This window comes from Andrographis paniculata, unplaced genomic scaffold, assembly GCF_009805555.1.
Source record: "Andrographis paniculata isolate CXL003 unplaced genomic scaffold, ASM980555v1 Contig32END, whole genome shotgun sequence".
Taxonomy (NCBI): domain Eukaryota; kingdom Viridiplantae; phylum Streptophyta; class Magnoliopsida; order Lamiales; family Acanthaceae; genus Andrographis; species Andrographis paniculata.
The window spans coordinates 6,278,915-6,302,583 of record NW_026137565.1 but is presented as its reverse complement, the minus strand read 5'-3'; the positions used below and the strand labels follow the sequence as shown (position 1 = coordinate 6,302,583).

The 23,669-nt window shown below is 35.0% G+C and overlaps 4 protein-coding genes and 1 long non-coding RNA gene across 6 annotated transcripts; 2 read left to right on the top strand and 3 right to left on the bottom strand.

Moving 5' to 3' along the window:
* The first annotated feature begins 997 nt into the window (after positions 1-997).
* Positions 998-3,711, top strand: LOC127247779 (uncharacterized). The gene is made up of 6 exons (XM_051269791.1): positions 998-1,620; positions 2,169-2,280; positions 2,388-2,556; positions 2,637-2,824; positions 2,958-3,101; positions 3,387-3,711. Exons 1-5 carry the CDS (start codon positions 1,205-1,207, stop codon positions 3,078-3,080), a joined length of 1,008 nt encoding a protein of 335 aa, XP_051125748.1. The 5' UTR covers positions 998-1,204; the 3' UTR covers positions 3,081-3,101; positions 3,387-3,711.
* A 437-nt stretch (positions 3,712-4,148) lies between these two features.
* Positions 4,149-11,945, bottom strand: LOC127247775 (E3 ubiquitin-protein ligase UPL5). Of its 2 annotated transcripts, none has more exons than XM_051269787.1 (4): positions 11,871-11,945; positions 9,722-11,588; positions 5,350-5,939; positions 4,149-4,702 (listed from the first exon to the last, which is right to left on the bottom strand). In XM_051269787.1, the coding sequence occupies exons 1-4, from the start codon at positions 11,928-11,930 to the stop codon at positions 4,439-4,441; spliced, it is 2,781 nt and encodes a 926-aa protein (XP_051125744.1). In that variant the 5' UTR covers positions 11,931-11,945; the 3' UTR covers positions 4,149-4,438. The 2 variants fall into 2 exon arrangements, with proteins under 2 accessions (XP_051125744.1, XP_051125745.1); XM_051269788.1 differs by lacking the exon at positions 11,871-11,945 and adding an exon at positions 11,674-11,735.
* A 3,504-nt stretch (positions 11,946-15,449) lies between these two features.
* On the bottom strand, positions 15,450-18,607 carry LOC127247776 (F-box protein CPR1). Its single transcript, XM_051269789.1, has 3 exons — positions 17,140-18,607; positions 16,581-16,670; positions 15,450-15,883 (listed from the first exon to the last, which is right to left on the bottom strand). Exons 1-2 carry the CDS (start codon positions 18,273-18,275, stop codon positions 16,631-16,633), a joined length of 1,176 nt encoding a protein of 391 aa, XP_051125746.1. The 5' UTR covers positions 18,276-18,607; the 3' UTR covers positions 15,450-15,883; positions 16,581-16,630.
* LOC127247780 (uncharacterized) lies at positions 18,361-19,071 on the top strand. Its single transcript, XR_007837927.1, has 2 exons — positions 18,361-18,488; positions 18,606-19,071. It is a non-coding gene; the product is annotated as an uncharacterized LOC127247780 (long non-coding RNA).
* Positions 18,808-22,914, bottom strand: LOC127247778 (F-box protein CPR1-like). Its single transcript, XM_051269790.1, has 3 exons — positions 21,692-22,914; positions 21,504-21,559; positions 18,808-19,025 (listed from the first exon to the last, which is right to left on the bottom strand). The coding sequence occupies exons 1-2, from the start codon at positions 22,819-22,821 to the stop codon at positions 21,517-21,519; spliced, it is 1,173 nt and encodes a 390-aa protein (XP_051125747.1). The 5' UTR covers positions 22,822-22,914; the 3' UTR covers positions 18,808-19,025; positions 21,504-21,516.
* Between the last annotated feature and the right edge of the window lie 755 nt (positions 22,915-23,669).

Below are 23,669 nucleotides of genomic sequence, written 5' to 3'. Positions count from 1 at the left end.
CATTCTGTTTCAAGATAGGAAATTTGCACCTGAAACAAAAAGTTATACTTCTTTCTCTTCTACTCACTCTGTCGTGCCTAAAGTTTCCACAACTTTCCCCAATTCATACGATAATTCAAAATCGAATCTTGAACTTGTGAAAGAATCCCATGTGTACGCATTACTACAATTTAATTTTTTTTTTTTGGTGGGTATCCAAGAAATTTTATATTTAGTAAATGGTGGGCCGATTGGAGGGTTAGGACATGGCCCAATTGTGTGCTGCCGTGTCCGAAGCCATATTGTCTTTTTCTACCATCCATGCTTCCTTCGCACGTTAGCATCTCTGGATTTTGCTTTAGCTTTAGGCCCACTTACTTCTACTTTTGGGGCTTTGCTAAAAATATCAATAAAATATATAATCACCAATTCTAATCATCCATCTGTCTAAAGATGGAATTTTTATAAAACCCTCTCTCGATAGATTGAGATTAAAATATGTTAATATACTAGTAATTGATATTTTCGTAGCTTACGAGCAATATCAAATTATAAGGTGATTAATTTATCTAAAATATTAATATTTATTTATTTATTTGTGTTTAAATGAACGTCGTAGTTGTTGAACAAAACTTCACCGTCTTAAATAGGAAAAAGACAAAAGAAGGCTCACCTCGTCGGACTCAAAGCAAACCGTTGATGATGAGGAAGCTTCATATTCAATACAGCATCCACGAATTCCCTATCCTACCCCTCAGAGGATACACGTTTTGCGGAAGAAGATTGGGGTATTTCAGTCATTACAGAGAGATGATCTCTTTATGCTTGAGCACAGTGCACACTGCCCACAGCCCAACCTCTCGTTTTGACCATTCCTATTTTTGTTCTTTTTCATCTTTATCTTTTCTGTTTCTTTCTCCCAAAAGCAATCCACCCAGCAGCAGTCGAATTTACGATATTAACCTCAGAGATTCAGTAGAGTTGTTTGGATCTTGTGGGGGTGGTTATGGTCACTTCACGCTGTCTGAAGCAAGGACATTTTCGTGATTCTTTAATTTTGTGGTATATCTGTGAGAGAGACGGATTGAGTGATTCCAAAGAGAGAGATAGAGAGGAGGAGAAGAAAGAGAGAGAGAGAGAGAGAGAGGAAGAGACGTTTGAGGGGGGTCCGTTAACTGTCCGTTAGAGGTATATGAAGGTGGAAGCGAAGGAATAGTAAACAGCCATGGTGTCGGACCAAGAAATAGCGAAGGGCGTGGAGACAGTGCTCCGTCAGTCTGACCCCAACGCCGTCACGTCCCTGAACAGTGTTGTTCAGCAGCTGGAAGGGAAGCTAGGGTTGGACTTGTCCCACAAAGCGGATTTCATCAGGGACCAGATTACGTTCCTCCTCCGCTCGCAACCCGTGCCCAAAGAACAACTTCCCACTCAACCTCAACAGCAGCCACAGTTCCTTGCTCCTTTCCCGCAACCTCATTTCGCCTTCCAGCAACACCAGCAGCAGCAGCAGCAGCTCCTTTACCAGCAGAATAACGCCGCCTATGCGCAGACGCAAGCTCCACATCACCAGCAGCTGCAGGTCTCTGTTGAGAAGGACCCGAATGCAGCGGCTAATGTTTCTGAGACGCCGAAAGGGGGGAGGTTTGTGCCTGTGTGTTTTGTCCTCCTTTTTTTTTCTAGGGTTAGGGTTAGGGTTTCAGAGGGGATTTGGGCAAAATTAATGAACTATCTTGGTTCAAAAAACTTTTTGCTTGCTGATCTGATAGTAAAATTCCATTGGTGTTTTGTTGTGGGCTGATGAAATTGATAACTAACTGCTTGGAGTTTTATTTCTTTTGGGGATATTCAATCTTTGAGGAGTTGTTGGATCCAGAAGAAGAAAAAAAAAGGAATTTGTCATTACTTTCTTGTTGTAGACTAGTTTTGTTGATAGCTAAACTGAATTAGGGTTTTCATGTCTTGAATATTTATTCAATCAATCGAGAGTTAGGGATTCAGAAATAAGAAGATATCATTGCTTTTATAGCCAATGCCATTGTTGTCCATTGTTGCTGCTGCTTAAATTACAACTGTGCTTCCACATTTCTGGAAGATTTACTTGTAGTTAAGGCCCTGCTAATACAGTCTTTAATAGAAGCAATCATATCGAAATCATTTAATGTGAATTTAATGAATCAATTCAATTCCAGAGCCCCAGTTGGAACCAAAAGAAGAGGTGGGCCAGGTGGTCTCAACAAGGTATGTGGTGTTTCGCCAAAACTCCAGGCAATCGTCGGAGAGCCAGCATTGCCGAGGACAGAGGTCAGATCAATTTAAATATGAGATCACTTCATTGAATTACGCTACTTTGTATAGTCCATTATGTATAGTTGTATCCTGCCAAAGCAGTTTCATTGTTTCGAATCCAGATCGTGAAGCAACTGTGGGCATATATCAGAAAGCACAACCTTCAGGATCCCGGGAACAAGAGAAAAATTATTTGTGATGATGCCCTCAAATTGGTCTTTGAAACAGACGCCACTGACATGTTCAAGATGAATAAGCTGCTGGCGAAGCACATTTTGCCGCTGGATCCGAGTATGTGAAATGAAATTGAGATCTGCATTCTTTTTATAATCTCTACTTTTTTCTCAGATCATTCTTGAAAATGCTTGCAGAAAAATCCGATCAAGCTAAGAAATTGAAGATCAACGATGACTCTGCTAACGAGAGTTCAGATTCTGGCATTCTCAAGGTTATGCTATCCGATGCACTTGCAAAATTTTTTGGAACAGGAGAAAAGGAGATGCTCCGGTCAGAGGCTCTGGAGCGAGTCTGGGATTACATAAAGGTTAATCAGCTTGAGGTTAGTGGTAAAATGCTACTAATGTCCGCCGATCTTGTTCAAAATCTGAATTTCAGTTTGTTTCTGCAAAGTTGGTTACGAGAATGATCTCATTTCTGGTATCGTATTGGCAAATATCGTGTCGTCTTTCCAGGACCCGCTGAGTCCTATGGTTGTCCATTGCGATGCAAAGCTTCAGGAGCTGTTAGGATGCGAGAGCATATCTGCACTGGGAATTCAGGAAATGCTCGTGCGCAATCATTTGTTGAAGCAATGATGATGTAATGTAATGTGAATGGTAAGAAATCTTGTCTTGCACGTGTCTATCTAATAATTTTCTTGTTTCTTATTTTTTATCGATACACTTGGTGAGGGCCTTTATTGATAATCGAATCATTCTACTACTAGTTAGTTCTTTAAAGATGGTCGTTGGCTGTTCGAAATTTATACGACACTTGTTTCAAGGATTGTAGAATTTTTTAAAATCTGTTCCGTCGATCACGTTAGCCTTTTGTGAAATGTGTGTGTTCGGTTTGGGATCTTTTTTCTAACTTGGCGATTGTTTGTATTCTCGACTTGGCAGGTAGTGAAAAGCTGTAGGAGGTAGTTGTTAGTGATGATGACAGGAGAAATGCCGAATGAAGATGTTGTTTTGGTTTCTTTTAATTTGCCTAACCATTAGGTGCTATCGACTTCACTCACCTGTTAACAGTTATGTCGATGTGAGCGAATGCGCATCATCCCTGTTGTCGGGGCTGGAATTGTTATGTAATTATGCCAGTGGCCATCGTTGTTAGGGTGTTTCCTTCTGTGCACTTGGCTTGTTTTCTTATGACTCTGCAAGTTGTAATGGATTCCAAAAACTGGATTAATCAAAACACCTATGTTACAATTGGTATTACTGTATATACTCCATTGGTTCACAAAATATTATTTAAATTCAATTTCAAATCAAAATATGATTCAACTGCACACCCTCGAAAAGTATGGCTGAATTTGATTAGACCAAATTCAAAAGACTTGTTTCAAATCATATGAAAACCCATCCCAATTGCCATTAGTACCACTGAACAATAGTTCATAATTCTTACACAGAACTAACAGCACTATACATAGCAATAAACAACACATCTACTTTAATATAAATACAACACATCACAAAAAATATATTCACAAGGATGGACAAACACCACATACTTTTATTTAATACAAACATTCAATACAACATATGATGTATTAAATAAAAATATGTGATGTCCGCCTATTTTATATGTTGTTCGATGTAAATCACTTGATTTCACCGATCAACGCCATATCTACCACTACTACTACACAGAGAAGGGGGTAAAATAAAAGCCCGACTTCTTCCTTACCTCGAATATATAATAAGTTACCGACTCCATATTGACAATTTAAACAAGAGGGCATGAAGCCACTGGCACTAATACATGATCACTCCCAAATCCCAATCTTCTACAATGACACCACCAATCCAATTTCCTTCCTTCCCGCACATTACATAAAAGTGTCTGTATATAGTGCCAAAATATTCCGATACTCAAAGAGTCTATTATTTACATGCTTGATCTTGATGGACACAAACTTCTACAATGTACACAATCCCAAACCTGGTTTTCACCAAGTACCAAAGCTGCAGCCGACGTGTTCCTGAGTGATTATGCTGAGGCGGTTGTGCATTGTGCTCATGCTAGCGTAAGCAGGGAAACACAGCCGGTAAAAGCATGTATGAGATGAAGGCAGACGATCAGAGGATTCGGTGGTCTTGTAGATGTAGAGACGAGAAGCCAACCCGCTGAACCCTTCAACTGGTAGATATTTTATTGACGTCCAGAAAAACAGGAGAACCTTTTTCTGCTCTGTTGACATTTGTCCAACTATCTGCAAGGTTCGAAGTCATTGTCAATTTCAATCTCTCACAGATACAACCAAGTGCTATTCAAATTACATTTATACGAGTATCATAAATTAATGGAGCGGTTCTATCATCAGAAAAAGAAATAGACCTTTCATCTAAAACAAACTCTCAGAGATAAATTACAAGCACTACTTCTAAAAATATGAAAATCCTTTTGTTGTTTTTTGAAATCAATTTTCATTTGAATATCTACATATGCCTATTTTACTACCAGAAGCTCGCCTCATTTATTAAAGCAGAACCCCAAAATACTGAAACGGATTGCAGCTACACTTAATCGAACTGACAAAATTTACACTTGCCCTGAAATTCATCAGCTGGCACAGGGTATTATTATTAAGGATATCATTCTACTCATTTGCTCTCCTTTCTGTTTTTATGTTGTTTCTTCTATTCCTCCAATTTAAGCTGTAGGCACGTCATTCTTCACTATATATACCTTAAATCTGTGAGCAAACAAGATGACTGGACTACATAAAGGTGCATAAACTACAAACAAAGAGACTGAAAAAATGATAGAGCTTCTACAGGAGCATTTTCAACAAGGGTGCAGAAACAAATGCATAGGAATGGGAAAAAAAAGGCACTCAGAAAGAATTTCAAAACATACCTTCCAAAACCAGCATATTTGGGCATCAGTTTCACTGAAGCCATGATACTCTGTATGTGCTTTCCAATCATCTACAGATATTTCATTTTCGCTACCATGTAGCATCAAGTCAAGATCCTCGGGTATCAAGAATTTGAAGAAGGAAGTCTGGAGCTGTCTGGAATTCATAATGTCAGCAAAACCTTGAGCAAAGTGGGCTACCTGTTCAGCAATTGATATACCGAACCGCTGTTGAATAAGAGAATCAACATACTTCTCCCTATTTTTACTATTCACAATAATGCTTCTCCCACCAGGACAAAGCTCAACAAGCTTCCTTGTTCCCAACTCCTCAATTTCATAAACAAATGTAAGACCCAAGGCATCTTGATCAATGGCCTCCGAATCCATCTCCAAAATTTGCTTGCAACTACTGTATAAGTAAGGGTCTGCATCTTTTACATCCTCTAAGGTAATTGTATGCCCGGCTAATTGTGAAAAGAACACTCGATCGAGTACAATGCCAACTTGTACCTTATGCATCAAGGCTAAGGCAATCACCCTACCAGAGAAGTTAAAATATTCAAGGTGCAAGGGATCCACCTTAGATGCTGTAAATGAGAAAAATGCAGAAGACAACAATTATTTTCCGTATTATGAAACAAAGAAGCACAAGTAGGTTGATTGGCATATGTTATCTCTAAAAAGGGGCTATAATATTTAGTCTCCTTGGTAAGATACTACGTCAGGATCCTGTTCTTCTACTACTGAAATGTTATCAAACTTTATGGGTATGTTTAGTACAAAGCTCTATAGGATAGAAATACTAAGAGAATCTTTAAAACCATGTTTGCTACATGATTAATAAAATCAATGAAAATGTCAAGGACTTCAGTAAAGCCTATATATGATGGAATGTTAAATCCTCCTTTATTCCATTTTAGAAGATAAAATAAAATATTTACTTATTATTCTATGGGTATCTATTTACTTTTATCTTTTAATAGAATTTCATTATATTATTTTTTAACCAATGAAAAGTAAATAAAATACCATCTAGTTTTATTGCATACCAAACAAATTTTAAACTTTTCCATTCCTTTTTTTCATTAGTATTTCATATACTCACCCCATTCCTTTCATTATCCTCTCCAGCACACCAAACATATCTTTGAGGTCTTAGGTGTGCTGGGTTGACCTGTTCCAAGCCTTACATTTTACATAGGCCATCAGATTTTAAGACCTTAAAAGAGACCTTGGGGAACCACCCAAGTTTGTCCAGTGCCGGCACTAGCACTCATCTTTGTTTTACACATAAGAGTGAAACAATTCTATATTCACTGATGACATTCAATCCAGAAAATCTTTGTTAAAAAACAAAATAACAGAGAACAAGACTAATCTAGTATGTGCTTTATCACCAGAACTTGTAAGAACTCGGAATTTATGAAATTTACAAGTTTGTTAAAGGCCCCAACCTTGCTTTAATAATCACTTCAAAGTAGGAGGAAAAAATAACCACTCAAAACCAATGTATAGAATTCATTATCTTTGCAATTCTTTTTATCAAGTCAATTAGGCTGGCAATGGAGGATCTAAGTCAACTTACACAATAATTATAAGCAAATATATAAGATGTAACTTTAGTGGTTGCAACCTGCACAAGGCAAAAAAGGCAGGATCCCTAGATAGCCATGGGATTTTAGTCTAAACTCAACTTTCTCAGTGACCAAATCTTGAAAACAATAAGACTTGAGCAAATTACATTGGAGAAGAAGTCTTTGTTGATACAATTTGTCCTGGGGAAGAATTCTCCATAGAAGGAAAATGACTTGAAAAAGAAACCCCTTCTATAATATTTGTTTGCTTAGTTAATTTTAGCGTGCTGGGTGGAAATATGTGTTGTAGTCTTTGGAAGGTCAGCACCATAGGCTTTAGAAGGAAAATGATTCAAGAGTGTGTCTCAAAGTGTGTTTCCACATGGACTAGAGTCTGAGATTTGAGCTGGTTCTTGTGTGGGAGCTGAGATTGGATACTGTATGGAATTCACTATGAGATTGGAAGGAGGGTGAGTCTCACTTGGGACATTTGTGAGAGTTCTTGGTCCAGGTTGGAACTTCCATCTGGAAATATGACTCTACTCTCCATTATGGTAAGTGTAATTCATTGTGGATGTTGCTACATGTAAATGCTGCATCTTCTAACCATTACACTACTGTAGAGAGTTTTTTTTTTTCCCTAACAAGTGGGTATTAAGAGTGATTGTATTTTCCTTTTTTTTTTCCCCAACATTAGTCAATTATGTTATTCGTCATAAAATAAGAGCTACATTAACTCCACCTAACTACCAAGAAGGTGCTCTTCTAGTCCTTTTGTATTAACAATCTACTAATTTCAATCCAACCTAAAGTTGAATCGTCAAAAAATCCTCCAAAGTGTAGCACATTCAGATCAAACATAGAGAAAATAAAGGAGAGGACAATAGTAATTTTGATCAAAGGAAACCTTTTTGCATGGTTAGTTTAACTAAAGCGAACAAACCCACAGGATACTGGATAGAATATCAACAAAATGGAGAAAGTATCATTGCAGCTTATACTAACTTTTAAGCTTGGAACTCAAAGTTGATTTAAACAGGGGTTTTCCAATAAATAGCTTACGCGGAACTAACTCAATAAACATGCGAAAGAAAATGATACTAGAAGAAATCTACAGCCTTTCGCTAATGCATAAAGGTTAAATAACTATTCCTAATAGTGAGAACTCAAAGAAAGCAAGTACAAACAACATAAAAAGTCTACCAGCCTCCGGTAAAGAAGTGGAATTTGTTAACGTAGAAGAGATAATAAAACAATTATTATAAGAGTGAATATGTGGAATCATTTGAATATATTCCTCAATTTTTATTTTTTATTTTTTTTTGTATTTTTAGAAGTGTGAACATATTCCTCGATTGATTCTAAGTTTATCTGCTAGGTAAAATGAAAAGTAAAAGAACTCTTTCTCTTATCCTTCAAAATCAACACCACCCAAAACCTAAAAACTTCCTACAAAGTGATATACGGAAATTCCATATACAGCTGCCCAGAAAATTTTATGTTGTTTCTAGAAATAAAAAGATACTTAGCACCCTTCTCAACTATAGTTCCTAAGTGCACAACTGGAAAGGTAACATATCTAAAGAGCACTTTTTCAAAGGGCTTCAGAGGTGCAAAGACATATAGGACATGAGAACATCAGCCCATCTTGTTATAATTTTTTCCAGCATGGAGAAAATTCAGAACCATTATTTCCATGCCCAACAACTTTGGGAAATAAATTTTCAAGTCACAAACATATCCAATCTATATTCCAGGTAAACAAGCGGAAAAGTGACCTTTTTTCCAAACTAAAGAGATTCTAGCAAAGTTGAATATAATCCACCATGCCCTACACTCAGCAGGAAATGCATCACAGGAGCATAAAGACAGATGCAAATGTACATGCATTAATAAGTTGGGCGCTGGTTCCTACAAGATATTGTTTCATAAACTATCTAGCTGGGGAACAATTTTCAAGAATTAATTATATTGTATTAGCAAAATACAATTGTACTATACTATCTACAGCCATCCAATTTAGAGATGAAAGATTAGTCACACTTAAGAAGCACCAACCAACCACATATCTGACAAGAAATACTTCAATTGTAAGATCAACATCCAAATTCTGAGCACTGGTATCAAGATCTATACTTATGAGCATGAATGTTGTTTCCTCTCAGGAGTTGAGGTTTAACTTTTGATCTCTTGGGATCAGGTATGCTTCAAGCAATATTTGAGCCAGATGACACATTTACTAGGAAATGCATAAGCATGAAAAAACATTCAATGATAATTTAAGCAGCACACGAAAGACCAGACACGTCGCACATGATTTTAAAAGTATTGAATCTTTCCTGTGTCTATCCAATCTAATAAATGCTTTACACATAATTGTATGTATTTACATGATATGTTAAAACGAATTTTGCCCGTGATCAAACTTTTAAGTTAATCCATCTCCAACTGATCATGATTTCTTGTAGCATTCCTTATTCACATAATATCAGTCCCTTGATCAACCATTCTAATGAAGTTGAGTTTTACATCATATATGCACCGAATAGAATGCAAAATAGTTAGAAGAAGAAAAAAATAATGATTGTGAATTTCTACCTAATATATGACATGAAAAATCAAAACACTACAAGATAATCAAAAGTTATATTTAGATTTTTCTTCTCTATCCACCATTTTAGATTCTGACTGCATGCATCTTAATTAGAACCATTTGATATAGGATATCACGATAAAATTAAGGGATAACTGTAACCAAGAAAGAACAATGCGTGTACAAAATGACAATTTCGCACCTGGGTTTGGATAGAACCTTCTTCGATCATTAGGGCATGCAACAAAAAGAGCATTTTGGGGATTGAAAATTTCCTGGCAAACCAAGAAAAACCACTCCCGAAGGACACCAGGACCCGTGGCCTCTTCATTCTTGAACTCCATAAATAAACCAGCACGCAGGGATTCAGCACTTACATGTCCAACGTACTCAAATGATTCTGCCAACAACTGCGTGCGATCAATCAGCATCTCATGCAGCTCTTCATACTCATCCTTCACCTCGGGAAGCATCATCATTGCTAAATGCCTCCTTGCCTCAAAATTAGTTACTTCCTTCCGGTCAAAAACCCATGTATGGTCTTCACTCCTCTTTGCATACTTCACAATAAGATAACATAAAGCATCCTTTCTCTTCTCCATGGCTTCCCAAAACAATTCCTCACAGCCATAATAAAGTTTTGAAATGCTATTAAGTTCCTTTAGAAGTGCAAGATAATGCCAGGTCCCACCAGGAAGGTTATCGCCATTCTGCGTTGTTACCAAGTCCATATATTCCTCAACTCTGGTTAAACATTTCTGTAATATACGCAACAAATCCTGAAAAATCCCGTGCAAAAAGTTTATCTCATCTGCATGGCACATTGGTGGGTTGCAGTGTTCCTTGCCCAAGGGTACCTTAATTGGACCCCAATACTCGGAATCTCTCTTCATTGCAATCTTGACCTGGAAGATAAATGAAGTGAAATCACTAACTTCATCAATCGAAGGCCCTGGGGAGGTGGTTGACTCCAAGCTTAACATCAAATCTTCCGAAAGCTTAGCAGCTATTTCACTAACAAATGGTAATACATCCCGAAGTTCAATCAATCCCTTCCTTAAACCTACTTCAAGATCCTCCAGCATTGCTCCCAAAGTAGTTCGACACAAACAATATAAAGGATCATCAATTCCTGCTGCCCTATTCAATAACCTACAGAATTCCAACACTATCGGTATGCATAGATGATAAATAGGTCTGGGCAAAATACTCTTACTGGAACTGAGGAAGTGTTTAATGGCTTCATCCGCAACGTCCCTGTTGGGATTATGTGAAGACATGTAAAGCATTACCAGAGCTGCAGGCGCGGACGAAGCACAGAAAATCTGCAGATGACCAGACGCTAGTTCATCATCGTTCTGCGGAGTCTTCCTCAAGAAATCACTGAGCATCCACTTTATAGTTTTAGAAGGCGGCAGCGGCAGCAGAGGCGGCCTGGAGGAATTGTTCTTGGAGAGATGGAAAACCGACGAAACGACATCGTTAATTCTCTGCCAGGCCTGGGGGTGCCCTGTGCTCCTCATCCGGCCAATCAAGTACAAACTGGCATCGTTCTGAACCTGGGATCCCCTCAACGTTTGTTCCCATTGCAACTGCTTCCCACGGTAAATTAAACCCTGCTCGATGATGGGAATACCTGTAATAGACTGGATTTTCTCGTGAACCGATTTAACTGTGTCCGCCGGATCAGCCTGAAGCACGAGGGTCTGATCGGAGAGCACGCGAACGAAAAATTGGAGGCGGGTTGAGTCGGCGACGGATGATCGAGGGCGGGAGGCGTCGGCGCCGGCGGCGAAGCGGGGTGAACTGCTTGAAGAAGATGATGATGATGATAGGGCAGACTGGTCCTTTCGCATCCTGATGGGATTCAGCTGAGGAAGGGCGTGGGCGTCGTCGACATAATCATCCAGCTTTCGCTTGGAGAGAGGCGAAGACATCGGCGGCGGGGGCTTTTCTACGGAGGACCATGTAATCGGACACCCCACCGCTCCAAAACCCTCTTCTTTATAGCACAATTCGGCCACAAAACGCGAGATATAATCAGACCACCGCAGCCCAACACAGCAGACCTAAACGGAAACCAACCACTGTCATGACAATTGATGTATGTAAGCGCTGCGCTTTGCTTTTCCCTACGCTACTTAACAAAATTACCAATTTAGACATTATATGATTCCCGCGGATACGTCTCTTTCGTCTCTTCACTACACTGTACTACCTTAAACACAAGAAGATTTAACAAATTACACCCCCCATTGTCTTTCTGATAAGGACGATTATGTGTCACCAAATTCAATATTTTTATTGTGAAAACCTCAAGAAAATTATTGGAAATTCAATTTCAAATTCACCTGCTTCATATATTTGACTATTACTCTCTTCAGATCCACCCAGTGTAAGCAGAATCTCATGGCGAAACCAAATGGGAAACTTCAAAGACTGCACCTTTTTTTAATTCACGAGAATATAAGCAAAACAAAGGAGTAATGGAAGCAGCAAAATCGAAGTGCACCAAGTCTATAATGGAACTTAATACCTGCAAATCAGATCCGACATAAAAATTATCATGTGTGACAGATAACATGAGGTGTCCAAGATTTGAATCCATGACCTTACGGTCACAAGTCCAGCCCAACATCATCTCCCTTGATCCCATTAATTGTTAGAAACCAAGGCGGCAATAATGAAATTGTTAGAAGCCCAACATGATCTCCCTTGATCCCATTAATTGTTAAAAACCAAGGCGGCAATAATGAAATTGTTAGAGATATTATGATTATTTAGTTTATAGTTTAGATTAAATTTTAATTTTTTTGTTTATACATAATTATTTCGTTACATCTATTATATTATAATGTTATTATTTAAGTCTATCGAATATAATATATATTTAATATAATTTTTAAAAAAATTATAAAATAATTTTCACAATAATAAACAAGAAAGAAAAATTGAGTCAAAAGAAAGGCCATTTTTTAGTAAAAATGTTACAACCAGTGTATTGCTTCTGTGTATCTCTATCCCAAAAGTACTTGACTGCTTATAAAAAGACCTCAACAAGATGTGAATATGAATGAGATCAGAGAATTTCGATTTTGGATAGAAAACTTATATATTTAAAGTAGACAAAACAGCAAAAAAAACCCAATGGTTTCCACGTAGTCCTAAAATTCCAAAAAATCTACCTGTAGTTTGTAAAATATTGCCAAAATTCCCCTATGTTAGGATTTAACGGAGTGATATATTTTTTATAAAATTACTAAAATATCCTTGTTCACTACTTTTTACAAACAACTTCTTCCTCGTTCTTTTTCTTTTTTATTCTTCTTCTTCCTTATTATTTTCTTTTAGTTTTAAATCCGCTAAACACAACATAAATTTTACCAAATTTATCACAATTAATTGACCGGACATGGAGATGGAAATGAGAATGCGTAAGTTATTATTCACCGTAGATTTTTTCTTTTGTTTTACCAAACCCAGAAATCTAAAAATTCAATTTGACATCAAGATAAGATTTGAAATCAAAAGAAAGAAAGAACTTTGCTGGTGGTTGCAATCGTGTACGAAAGAATTAGGAAAAAAAAAAAGAAAATTGAAGAAAAAGAGACAGAGAAAGAAAAATAAAATTGGAGAAAAAAAAACTAATGTCCAACCACTTATTTCTCTTATTTCTTTCCCTTATCTTCTTTATTCTCTTTCTTTTCTTCCTTTCATCTTTACTATTAATCGGTGAAGAAGAGAGAAAAATTGAGGAAAAAGAAGAAAAGAAAGAAGTGGATGGAACTGCTATGGCCTGAAGAGAAAAATTGAGAAAAAATATGTGTAAAGAAGAATTTGAAGAAGAAAAGAAGAAGAAGAAAGAAGAAGAAAAGAAGAAATAACATAATAGAGAGAAATCACAGTGATATAACGATAAAATTTAACGGCGTCAATGTGATTTAAAAGGGGGCGAGTGTCCAACGTTTTAGAAAGCATGAGTAGATTTTTTGGAATTTTAGCACTGCGGACGATTTTCAGCAGATTTGGTAAACCTGGATTTTTTATTGTTTTGCCTTTAAGTATTAAGAATTTACAACTGTTTATATTAATTTTCACTAAGCTTTCTAATTAATATTTTGAAAAAAAAAAAAAGGAATATACCATAATTAAGAAATTAAAATAAGTAATCGTAATTATGGTGAAGACCGACTAGCATACTTAAACATTCGATTTAAATAATGATAATAATTAAGATAACACAGAAAATATTGATATTGTAAAAATTTATATATTCAGCATTAAAAAAACAAAAAATTTATATATTCAGCATTAAATATAATTCTATTTTTCTCTAGAACATTTATAATTATTTTAAATTTTATTAATTATATTTTAAAATTTTAAATTATATAATATAAAATATATTTTTTTAAAAAATTTGGTAACTTATATTTTAATTTAAAAATAATATAAGAATTCAAAATAAAATTACAACCCCATGTTAAATTATTTGTATTTATAATTTATTATAAAATTTTATAAATTATAGTTAATATTTTAAGTTTTTAGTATAATTATAAATTTATATTTTGAATTTGGTATTATATTATAATTTTAAATTTTAATTTATATACATTATTCATCCTCAAAATTTATTTTTACTTTTTTTTTTAATCACTTTTAAATTTACTCTATTATTTTTCAACAATCAATATATAATTATTACATTTTATTTAATATTTATTGACAATCAATATCAATATTTTTATTATATTCTTCTTTTTTATTTATTTTCATTTTTAATTAAATTTTTAAAAATACTTTATACTATCTTTTTATTTTTATTTTTATTTTTATTTTTTTTTTGCCATATCCAATTAAGCTAATTTTAATAGACGAAAAGAGTATAATACAAAAAATAAAAATAAAATAAAATTTTAAATTTTAATTACAAATAAAATATAAAATAATTATTTTTTATTATATTATAGTATTAATATTTATTTATTTATTTTTTAAAATGGTAATTTTCTGAATTTATCTATCCCACAAATGTCCAATATAAAAGCTTATGGCTAGCACATCATTAAATAATGTAATACCGATAATTACATTTTACTCTTTAACTTATATATTTCTTACTTATAAAATGTCAATTTAATTTTCAAATTAAATAACTTATTCCACCAATTATTTACAAGATAAATGCTGAGAAATCCCTAACCTAGTTGATGCCGCCGGTGAAAAGTTTGAATACATTTTCACCTCGTTTGCTCTGTTCTTAGCATCCTCTCCAAAATTGCTTTCAAACTAGCAAGTTATGAAAGCTATTAGGTTGAATCGATCAAAAATATACGTACACACAATTGATCACCAATTCATGAATCCTTACTGGAACTCAGTTAAGAGTATTTGATTTCATTCACCATATTAATTAATCAATTAATCATCTCATTGCATCAACAACAGGAAATGCTTAATAGTTAATAGCAGCAGCAGCATCACTCACAACTTCCATGTTAGGATCATAAAAGACGTATAAAATATTACCAGAGAGAGAGAAACAACATCGATAATCAGCAGCTGCCATGGGAATGAGATACGAGCAAACTCGAGTTATCTTGCAGTTTGCATTCGCTTAACCTCTGCTCCGACTGCAACTGCTTTCCGCTGTAAATGAATAATCAAAATCAATCTTACTGTAAAACTCTGAGATATTTGATTGGGGAAAAAGGATAATGAACTTCAAACAGGAAGGCATCATAAGAGCTCTGGCAAATGCATGTTGGGCTGGATTTGGTTCAAATTCTTATTGGGCTTTGAAACCACTTGGCCCATCCAAATTTAAAATCAAATTCTTCTAAATTATTTTGTCATTATTGCCTTATTGGATATTTGGATTCCTACCACAATGCAGTAACTATCAGGAACACAAGCAGAAGAAGAAATGGAGTAACACACAAGCATAAGATTAACCAAAGACAAAACTACATAGTGCTTCAAAAGATAGATAATTCTCATGTCAGTATGAGTTTTAAAAAGTTAGTTAAAAAGACATATCCACAGGATACTTAGTTGATATTCATATTTACTCCAGCCTAGAGTGCTTTAATTTCTCCTGTTGCTGGTAACAAAAGAAGCACCATGGGAGTCGTTGGCCGCGGCGCAGCCAAGTGACTTTCCGACAACACTCAGAAAACTATCCTTCAATCTTGACTAAGCACGCGGGTCTTGTTGAGGTCACCCAGCCAAACTTCAACTTTGCTCACCAACAGCAACCACAGATCTATGTTGATTGCTAGAGTAGTTAACCTTGACAGAAGAATAGAGTGAGCTTTTTCTTTCCCCGGTTGATTTCTTGGCAGCCGAGTCCATTGCTATTCTGCAAATAAAGAATCAACGAGGCTTTAACCAATCATGTGTAAGCCATTTCGAGAAACAGAGCTCTATTTTGAAGTAAACAAACAATTACATTATCCAAAACAAGTAGAAGCTGCATGATTGAGCAAACTAACAATAAGCAGATTATGGTTTGTGGCTCGAAGCAAATGAAAATTCTTCGCCAATATGTCTATAGATAATTAACCACTATGCTGAAATCGACAAGGCTTAGCATCTAAACTCAGATCATGCATATATTTTGCCCAGATCACAGGAAACAAATAGAATCATAACAACGGAGTCAAATATAGCTCTAAAGAGAAGCTCAACTAAATCTAAAACTGAATTTAAGTGTATCAAAACAATTTCAATGAAAAGTAGCAAGCTTTGAGAAGACATGCAAATAAGGGAGGTGGGAATATTTTGGTGGGCCGTCGGAATCAACTTTACACATCTCTTCTCAAACTACAGGAAGATCTATCCGATTAAAACTTCCTCCAGCATAAGGGTCCACATTGATAGTAAAGAAGCATCAGCATAAAGTTGACATGACAAAAACCACACAATGTTTACAATTACCATTGCTCCCAAAGAAAAAGAAAGTGTTACAAACTCAAATTCACAAATGTAACTATCAAAATCAAAGCAATGAAGCAAACAGGTCAACTATCAATATGAAAATGGGCATAATAACATACCACTTTAGCCTCCATAAATACGCTCTCTGTATATTGTATGTTTGCAATTCCTAGAGTACCAACTTAAATCCTTCTGACAAGAAATCGTCCCTGATACAGCGCACAAACAAAATAAGCCGACTGTCGGTATCAAGAGTAAACAAGAACTAAACTTCTTGATGTTCACTTATCAATTAATACCAGTAGGCCATACAACCAAGCTTATTGACAGAAAAACCGAGACCCTTTAGCATCAATGAGACAAAGAACCTCCAATAACCGCACAACCCAGATATTACACCCTTTTATGTTTTCATTTCCTTTTTCTTTTTCAAAAAAATGGAGCATTAGCAACGGATATATCAGGCATGATCTACCATAATCTACGATCGCTTTCTAAATAGAAACACTAAGAAAAGAAGGGAACCATTCACACCCTGCAAATGTCTGAAAACATAAAAACAATATTCAAAGTTGACTGCAAGAAAATCACAAGTCAACACCATAAAAACCAAGACAATCAATCATATAAAGAATCAGTGAGCCCAATGTTGCACCACTAATTCATTCATTCATTCACCTTTTATTCCTGATCTTCTGCACCTTCCTTTTCTCCTGGCTCCGCTTGGTTTCAACATGTTGCAGTTTCTTGACCTCTCCAGAACTGTCAGGAGAAATGAGCGTCTCAACACAAGCTTCAGCATAGAACACGAAAGGTATACCTTCCACACAAACTTTCTCAGCAGTTTTCTTCCTCAAATCATACCAAACAAGCCTCTTGTCATCACAATTCAGCAGAACCCTATTCCCATCCTGGGAATATACCAGAAGCTTCAGGAAATCATCCCTTTCGATTTCAGGAAAGCTAATGGAAAACAGTTTAGTCCAAGATTCCTTCACTCCATACTCTTTCATCACCCACACTATCACCCTGGATCTGCGAGAGCAAACCACAGAAAGACACCCACCAATCATATCCAGATTCAGATCGAAGTTCCTGGCTTGAATTCCAGGAGGCATCGTCAATTCATTATGCTTCTCAGTATCCAAATCGAAGGCCATTATCCTCGCGGAGTCCATCAGATCGGATATTTCGAGAGTGTGCAGCGCGCCATTGACGTGCACACGCCAGTGTCCTCTCAAGAACGGTAGCGGGTAAGGGAAACTGTCGATTTTCGTCCAGCAGTTGGATCTAAGGCTGTAGATCGAAGATTCCGCATACATCCAAAAATGGTTGATTTTATGCCTAAATTCCACAACCCTAACGACCTTGTAATCATCGGTTCTCGAAACGTAGCCAAATCCATACGTCGTCCTGGGGTACAATTCCACCTCCGTCGGAGATCCATCAGAACATTCCGGCAAAACTTTGAAATCCGCAGAGAAAGGGTTCCAGAGAACAGCGGGCTCGCACATCACCAGAACCACACCGTTGCATGAATTCGAGATTCCATCAACACTCCTATAGTAAAACGGGGGTTTGATAACCTCAGCCTCCTCGAGCGAATCCAAACCGATCCGGTAAAGCCCGAGCCCGCCGAGAATCAGACTCCGATTGGTGTTCGAAATCAATGACTGCTGCAAATGCAACTTGGCGAAACGCTCGCTGTCTATGAGAAAACACCACGACTTGGCGACGGCGCGGAACCGCTTCAGTGATTTCACCGGCAGCCGGCGGAGGATATCTTCGACGATCTCGAAGGGCAGAGCAGGCATTCTCAGCAATTTTTTTTTTTTTTCCTCGAGCACGGCGAACACTCACAACTTACCGAACACGCCTGACGCGTGAAGCTTCGTAATAAATAGAGATCAGTGAAGGGAGGGCAGGGGAGCCACAAAATCACAGAAAAACGACATACAAGGACTAGTGGGCATCGGCTGGAACCGTCGCAGGCCACAAGTGTCGCCAGCAGAAGGACTCCCCTTGAGGTAAGATAAGCATATGTGGAGCCTTCTTCTTGACGGTAAACGATACACTATTATGATATGTATATATATAGTTTTCTTCTTTTCTGTGCTTCCCTTTTCCTTTTTTCCCCTTTTAAGAAGTGTCTTGGAATCGGCGGTGTAAAGTTGGAGGCGAGGACGCCATGGATGACATGAGGAAAGGAAAGGAAAGGAAAGGAGCAGGAAGAGTAAGTGGGTTATACTTATTTCAGAAGAGAAATACGTGATGATGAATAGAGGGGGGAGGGTTGAATTGGTAGGGTTTCGTCCATGGTGTGGTTAGTCATGGTGTCTCTCTGTGGTGGAAGATGCATAAATAAATCATAATGCATTTGGTAGTGGTTAGAGTTACGAGAGCAAGCACATACAGGCATCGGAATAGGGATTTTTCTTTAGCCTTTACCTTTACCCACCTCCACCTCCACCTCCACCTCCACCTCCAGGGGATTGAAGCTCCAATTTCAGAGCATATGTGAAAGATGTGTCGATCAATTTGGAGTAGGGTTGAAACACTGTTAGCTGTTAAAATGAGTTGTAGTTACAGCGTTGAAAAACTTTTTAGGTCTATCAGGCTTTTATATATATATATATATACATATATATATATACTTTTAATACTTTCAATACTCACTCCGTTTCATATTTATAAATTCATTTGCTTTTTTACAAAATTTTAAAAATATTAATATTATATTGAAACTAAATTAATTGTATTAGTATTGTATGATATAAAGGTAATGACATTTGTGTATATTGTAAATTAGTAGGATATTTATAATATTAATTAAATAGTACAATTACTAAAAAAAAAAATGAATATTTTGTTATAGTACGCACCAAAATGAAAAAAATAAATAAATTTGTTAAGAAGAGACTGAGAGAGTATAATATATATACTTCCTCCTTCTAGTTGTCTTGTTTTTTCATTTTGTAGTCCCCAATTTATAACAAAATATTTTTTATTTTTTCAAACTATCTCAAATTATTACTCTAATATACTTTTTAAAATTTGAGACCAAAAGAATATTATATTGTTAAGTGTTTATATATTTTTTAAAAAATAATTTCGCGATAACAATTAAATCTATAATTGATTTATTTTAATTATAATTATATTTATGTAAAATAATAATTGTATTTATTTTTTTATTAATATTAATATTTTAAAATATAAAAAAAGATAATTGGTAAAATACACGCTATAAAATAAGTTAGGCATAGGTTTACGATTTTTTTATAAAAAAGAATATTTTAAATTAAATTTTAATTTTTTAATAGAAAAAGCATATATATTATATATATTTATATATTGTTTATAATATTAATTGTGAGGCCTGTCAAATATATTTATATTTCTTGATACTAATTTGTTTTTAAATAATACTACCTCCGTGATACGGAGGGAGGGTGTAATGAGTAGATAATTAAGAATGTATTAGTTAAAATAATTATTTTATAATATAAATAATTATAAATTAAGATTAAGATAACTAATTAGTTTAATTAAAATTTTTAAAAAAAATTAAAAAGTTTAAAATGAGATTAAAGTGTATAATTGTTTTTCAAGTATGTGAGATGGACAACAGAAACTATGGTATATGGGACGAAGGGAGTAACATATTACTAATATTTATTTACTCCAAGATAATATTATATTATATATATATATATTTTTTTATCAATTTTAATTCTTTTTAAAAAAATTAATCAAAATTCCAATGATCTTTGTATAAATGAAGAAAAATATAGTTGGTTGTAAGTCAATTAATCTTAGGGTTGGAGGGTGGTGTCGTGTTAGTGACCAAAGCCATTGGTGCTTTCTCTAATTTTAGGTAAAGCTTCGAGGTTTTGAAAGTGACACCTACGTTTTCGGTTTATATTTATTTACCTTAAATGCCGCCATTGTGATGTGTTTACTTGGTAGCTTGAATTTTGGAATTGAGATTTAACATATAAAAATATTAAATTTAAATAATTATATAATACTATGACATAAAATAATATTGACATTAAATAAAATTATTAAAATTTTTAATAAATAATAAAATTTTACTCTGTTAAATTTAAAGATATTTTTTATATGATTTACAAATAAAATTTTCTTAAATTTGTTTTATATAAATAGTACTCTCTCTATCCCGGTTAAATATTTTTAAATTTATTTTAGTTATTATGTAATTCGTTGCTAATTAAACAATACATCAAACTTTGTGCCTAAACTAAATAATATTAATTTATTATAATTAATTTTATTAAATTATAATTATTTTTATTAATATATTTTTTAATTACTTGCTAATTACGCAATTTGTCTGGTGTTAACAAATTGAAGTTGCAAATTTATAGAGAATTGAAAATTCAAATTCAAAAAAATATAAATTCCCAATCCCAATCATATTAAACAATTTAAATTTTTTAAATATAATTAACAAAATTTTCATATAAATTATTAATGCATCTATTTTAAAATTTATTGAGTTTAATCTTTATATCACTTGAGTGATTTCCAAAGTTAAAAGCACTAAAAATTAAATTAAAATAATTTTGCTGTAAAAAGCTCATTCCAAATTACAATTGTGACTAAAAATAATTAAACCAAAATACGAAAAGAGAACATTTTGATAGCACGAAAAGATTTAAAAGGAAATGAGCTATCAAACTTTTCAAAGGCAAAGGGCATTTATACAAGAGTTTTTGGAGTTTTTTTTGGAAATTTTAAAGTTGGAAAAAAAGTAAAAATTTAATATTTGATTTGATATTTTATAAGAAAAAAAATATATTTAATGTAATATTTTTTGAAAAATGAATAATATCAAATGAGTAAAAGTGTGTTCTGTAAACAGGTCGAACCAAATGATCACTTATCCCATTGGGCTAATAGAAATTAGACCAAAATCCAAAAAGAGAGAATGTTTTGATAGCAAATATGCACAAAAAGTTTCAAAAAGGATATGAACTATCAAACTTCACAGGACAAAAGGATTCGAATCACATTACCAGTAACATTTGTTCACAGTACTAATTTGAAGCCAACTGATAGGAAGTCATCATCCCTACAAAGAAGTGAAAGAATCAAGCCCGCATTTAATGGATTCCAATCGAAAACTATGGAACAGAACAAAGAACACATACAGCAACAAAGAAGAGAAAACGATGAATGAACTAGAAAATAGCACAGCACATACCTTTTCTTACTAATCTTCTTTCTTCCTGTCTTGCCTTCTGCCATGGCTGGACTATGAGGGGAAACGAGGCTGCCAACACATACCACAGCATTGAAGGTAGGGATCTTATCATCACCAGAGTCGCCAATAAACGGACTACCATCAAGACAAGCAACTCCTCTGGTTTTCGTCTTCAAATCATACCACATGAGCAACGCGCCATTGTAGACCAGCAAAACCTTGTCACCGCATTTAGAATAAGCCAGTGGACATAGATGTTGGCAAGGCATGGAGGTTAGTGGAACCAGAGCCAGTAATTTCACCCATGACTCCTTCACACCATACTCCTTCATCACCCAAATCTCACTGTTTATCGATTCTCTAGAAATAGCAAGCGTAAGATATCCTTGCATCACCTCCACCGACACCAAGCAGCAATCCGCTCTATTGTATTCTGGCTTCGGAAATTCATAGTGCTCTTCCTTCGCGAGATCAAACGCCATTATTGAGCCAGAGCGGTTACCGCTCTCAACAAACGTATGCAGGGTATCGTTCAGATAACCGCCCCAGTTTGTTTCGCCTGGCAACACGTAAGGGAAATCTGCGATCGTTTTCCAGGAATTTGATCTGAGACTATACATTTTAGCACAAGGAAAACATTCACTGCCTACTTCACTTTCACCAATTGGCTGAACCACTCTAATAACTTTATAGTCGTCGTGCTTAGAATCGTAACCAAATGCACATCGCACCTGCATAAAAACAGTATAGTCTGGAAAATCCAAAGGCGTCGAAGGCAATTTATTTACCTTTCGCGTGGAAGGATTCCACAGAACAATATTATCATAGGCGGATGAAATGAGAACGAGACCGTTACAGGAAACCACCACAGATTTAGGTTCACATGGAAAGTTCCCCGTATCTAATCGCACCAATTTATCATCGAAACGTAAGTGGAAGAGTTCATCGGAGTCCAACAAAACACTGCGATTGGAGTTGCTTTCACGGGACTGACGCAGTTGCTCGTTGATGAACTCTTTGCTGTCGATCAAAGAGCACCACGCCTTGCAAACGGAGCGGAAACGCAGCAAGGACTTGGGAGGAAGCCGGTAGAGTACCAGTTTGATGACATCCTGAGGCACGTCGGACATTGTCAAGGAAGATCGTCGACGAGAGTGAGTTATTAGGGTTTTGGTGGGAATCGCAAAGGACGACACCCGGCCGGTATTCAACCCTGCTATAAATATAACTGAGTGCCAAACTGCCAGTGCAGTTTAATTAAAATAAAAATAATTTATATATTTAAAAATTTAAAATAAAATTAAAATGTGTTAAAAAAAAAAAAAAAAACAAATTGGAATCAGATGTAAAATTGATAGAAACGAAAATATGAACGGAATAGAATATGTGAGTGAGACGGAAAGAGTATGATACTACTGAATAATTATAAAAATTGTTATATTAATTTAATTTCATATTTTAAATAATAAAATTTATTATATATTTTATAATAAAATTTTGTATAAAGATAATTAAAATTAATTTATATAAAAAATAAGCTATAAATAAAAAATACTTAAGGCGAATCAAAATTTTATAAATATATACTTCAATTTAAAATCAAATATAATAGAGATAAAAAAATAATTATTTATAATCACTTTTAAATTAAAAATCAAAATAAATTTAAAATTATTTATACTTATGAGATTAAATTTATTTTCTATTTTTATAGACGTTTTTCATATTGGAATACTTTTCAATTGAATTCGAATAGTATTCGGTCCAATCATTCTTCTACAAATATTTTTGTTCGTAGGCATTGAGATTTAATATTCGGCTACAATATTAGTCCGGAAATTTTCTTGACGAAGCCGAGAACCCAATTCACGTGGAACTCGACTGGTCCAATAAAGCGTAATCGACGAATTTCAGAATAACACATATTCAATTTTTAATGTTTTTTTATATATATATATATAAAAATACCAATTCGATT

Bases quoted from the DNA above. Each gene is read 5' to 3' on its own strand.
- LOC127247779 (XM_051269791.1), top strand. From the start codon at position 1,205: ATGGTGTCGGACCAAGAAATAGCGAAGGGCGTGGAGACAGTGCTCCGT. The intron at 2,557-2,636 runs GTATGTGAAATG...AAATGCTTGCAG, and splicing joins CATTTTGCCGCTGGATCCGA to AAAAATCCGATCAAGCTAAG. The intron at 2,825-2,957 runs GTTAGTGGTAAA...TCGTCTTTCCAG, and splicing joins TAAAGGTTAATCAGCTTGAG to GACCCGCTGAGTCCTATGGT.
- LOC127247775 (XM_051269787.1), bottom strand. From the start codon at position 11,930: ATGAGATTCTGCTTACACTGGGTGGATCTGAAGAGAGTAATAGTCAAA. The intron at 11,589-11,870 runs GTGAATTTGAAA...GTTTCCGTTTAG, and splicing joins TAGTCAAATATATGAAGCAG to GTCTGCTGTGTTGGGCTGCG. The intron at 4,703-5,349 runs GTATGTTTTGAA...CGAACCTTGCAG, and splicing joins AAATATGCTGGTTTTGGAAG to ATAGTTGGACAAATGTCAAC.
- LOC127247776 (XM_051269789.1), bottom strand. From the start codon at position 18,275: ATGCCTGCTCTGCCCTTCGAGATCGTCGAAGATATCCTCCGCCGGCTG. The intron at 16,671-17,139 runs GTGAATGAATGA...GCGCTGTATCAG, and splicing joins CAGAAGATCAGGAATAAAAG to GGACGATTTCTTGTCAGAAG.
- LOC127247778 (XM_051269790.1), bottom strand. From the start codon at position 22,821: ATGTCCGACGTGCCTCAGGATGTCATCAAACTGGTACTCTACCGGCTT. The intron at 21,560-21,691 runs GTATGTGCTGTG...ACTTCTTTGTAG, and splicing joins AAGAAGATTAGTAAGAAAAG to GGATGATGACTTCCTATCAG.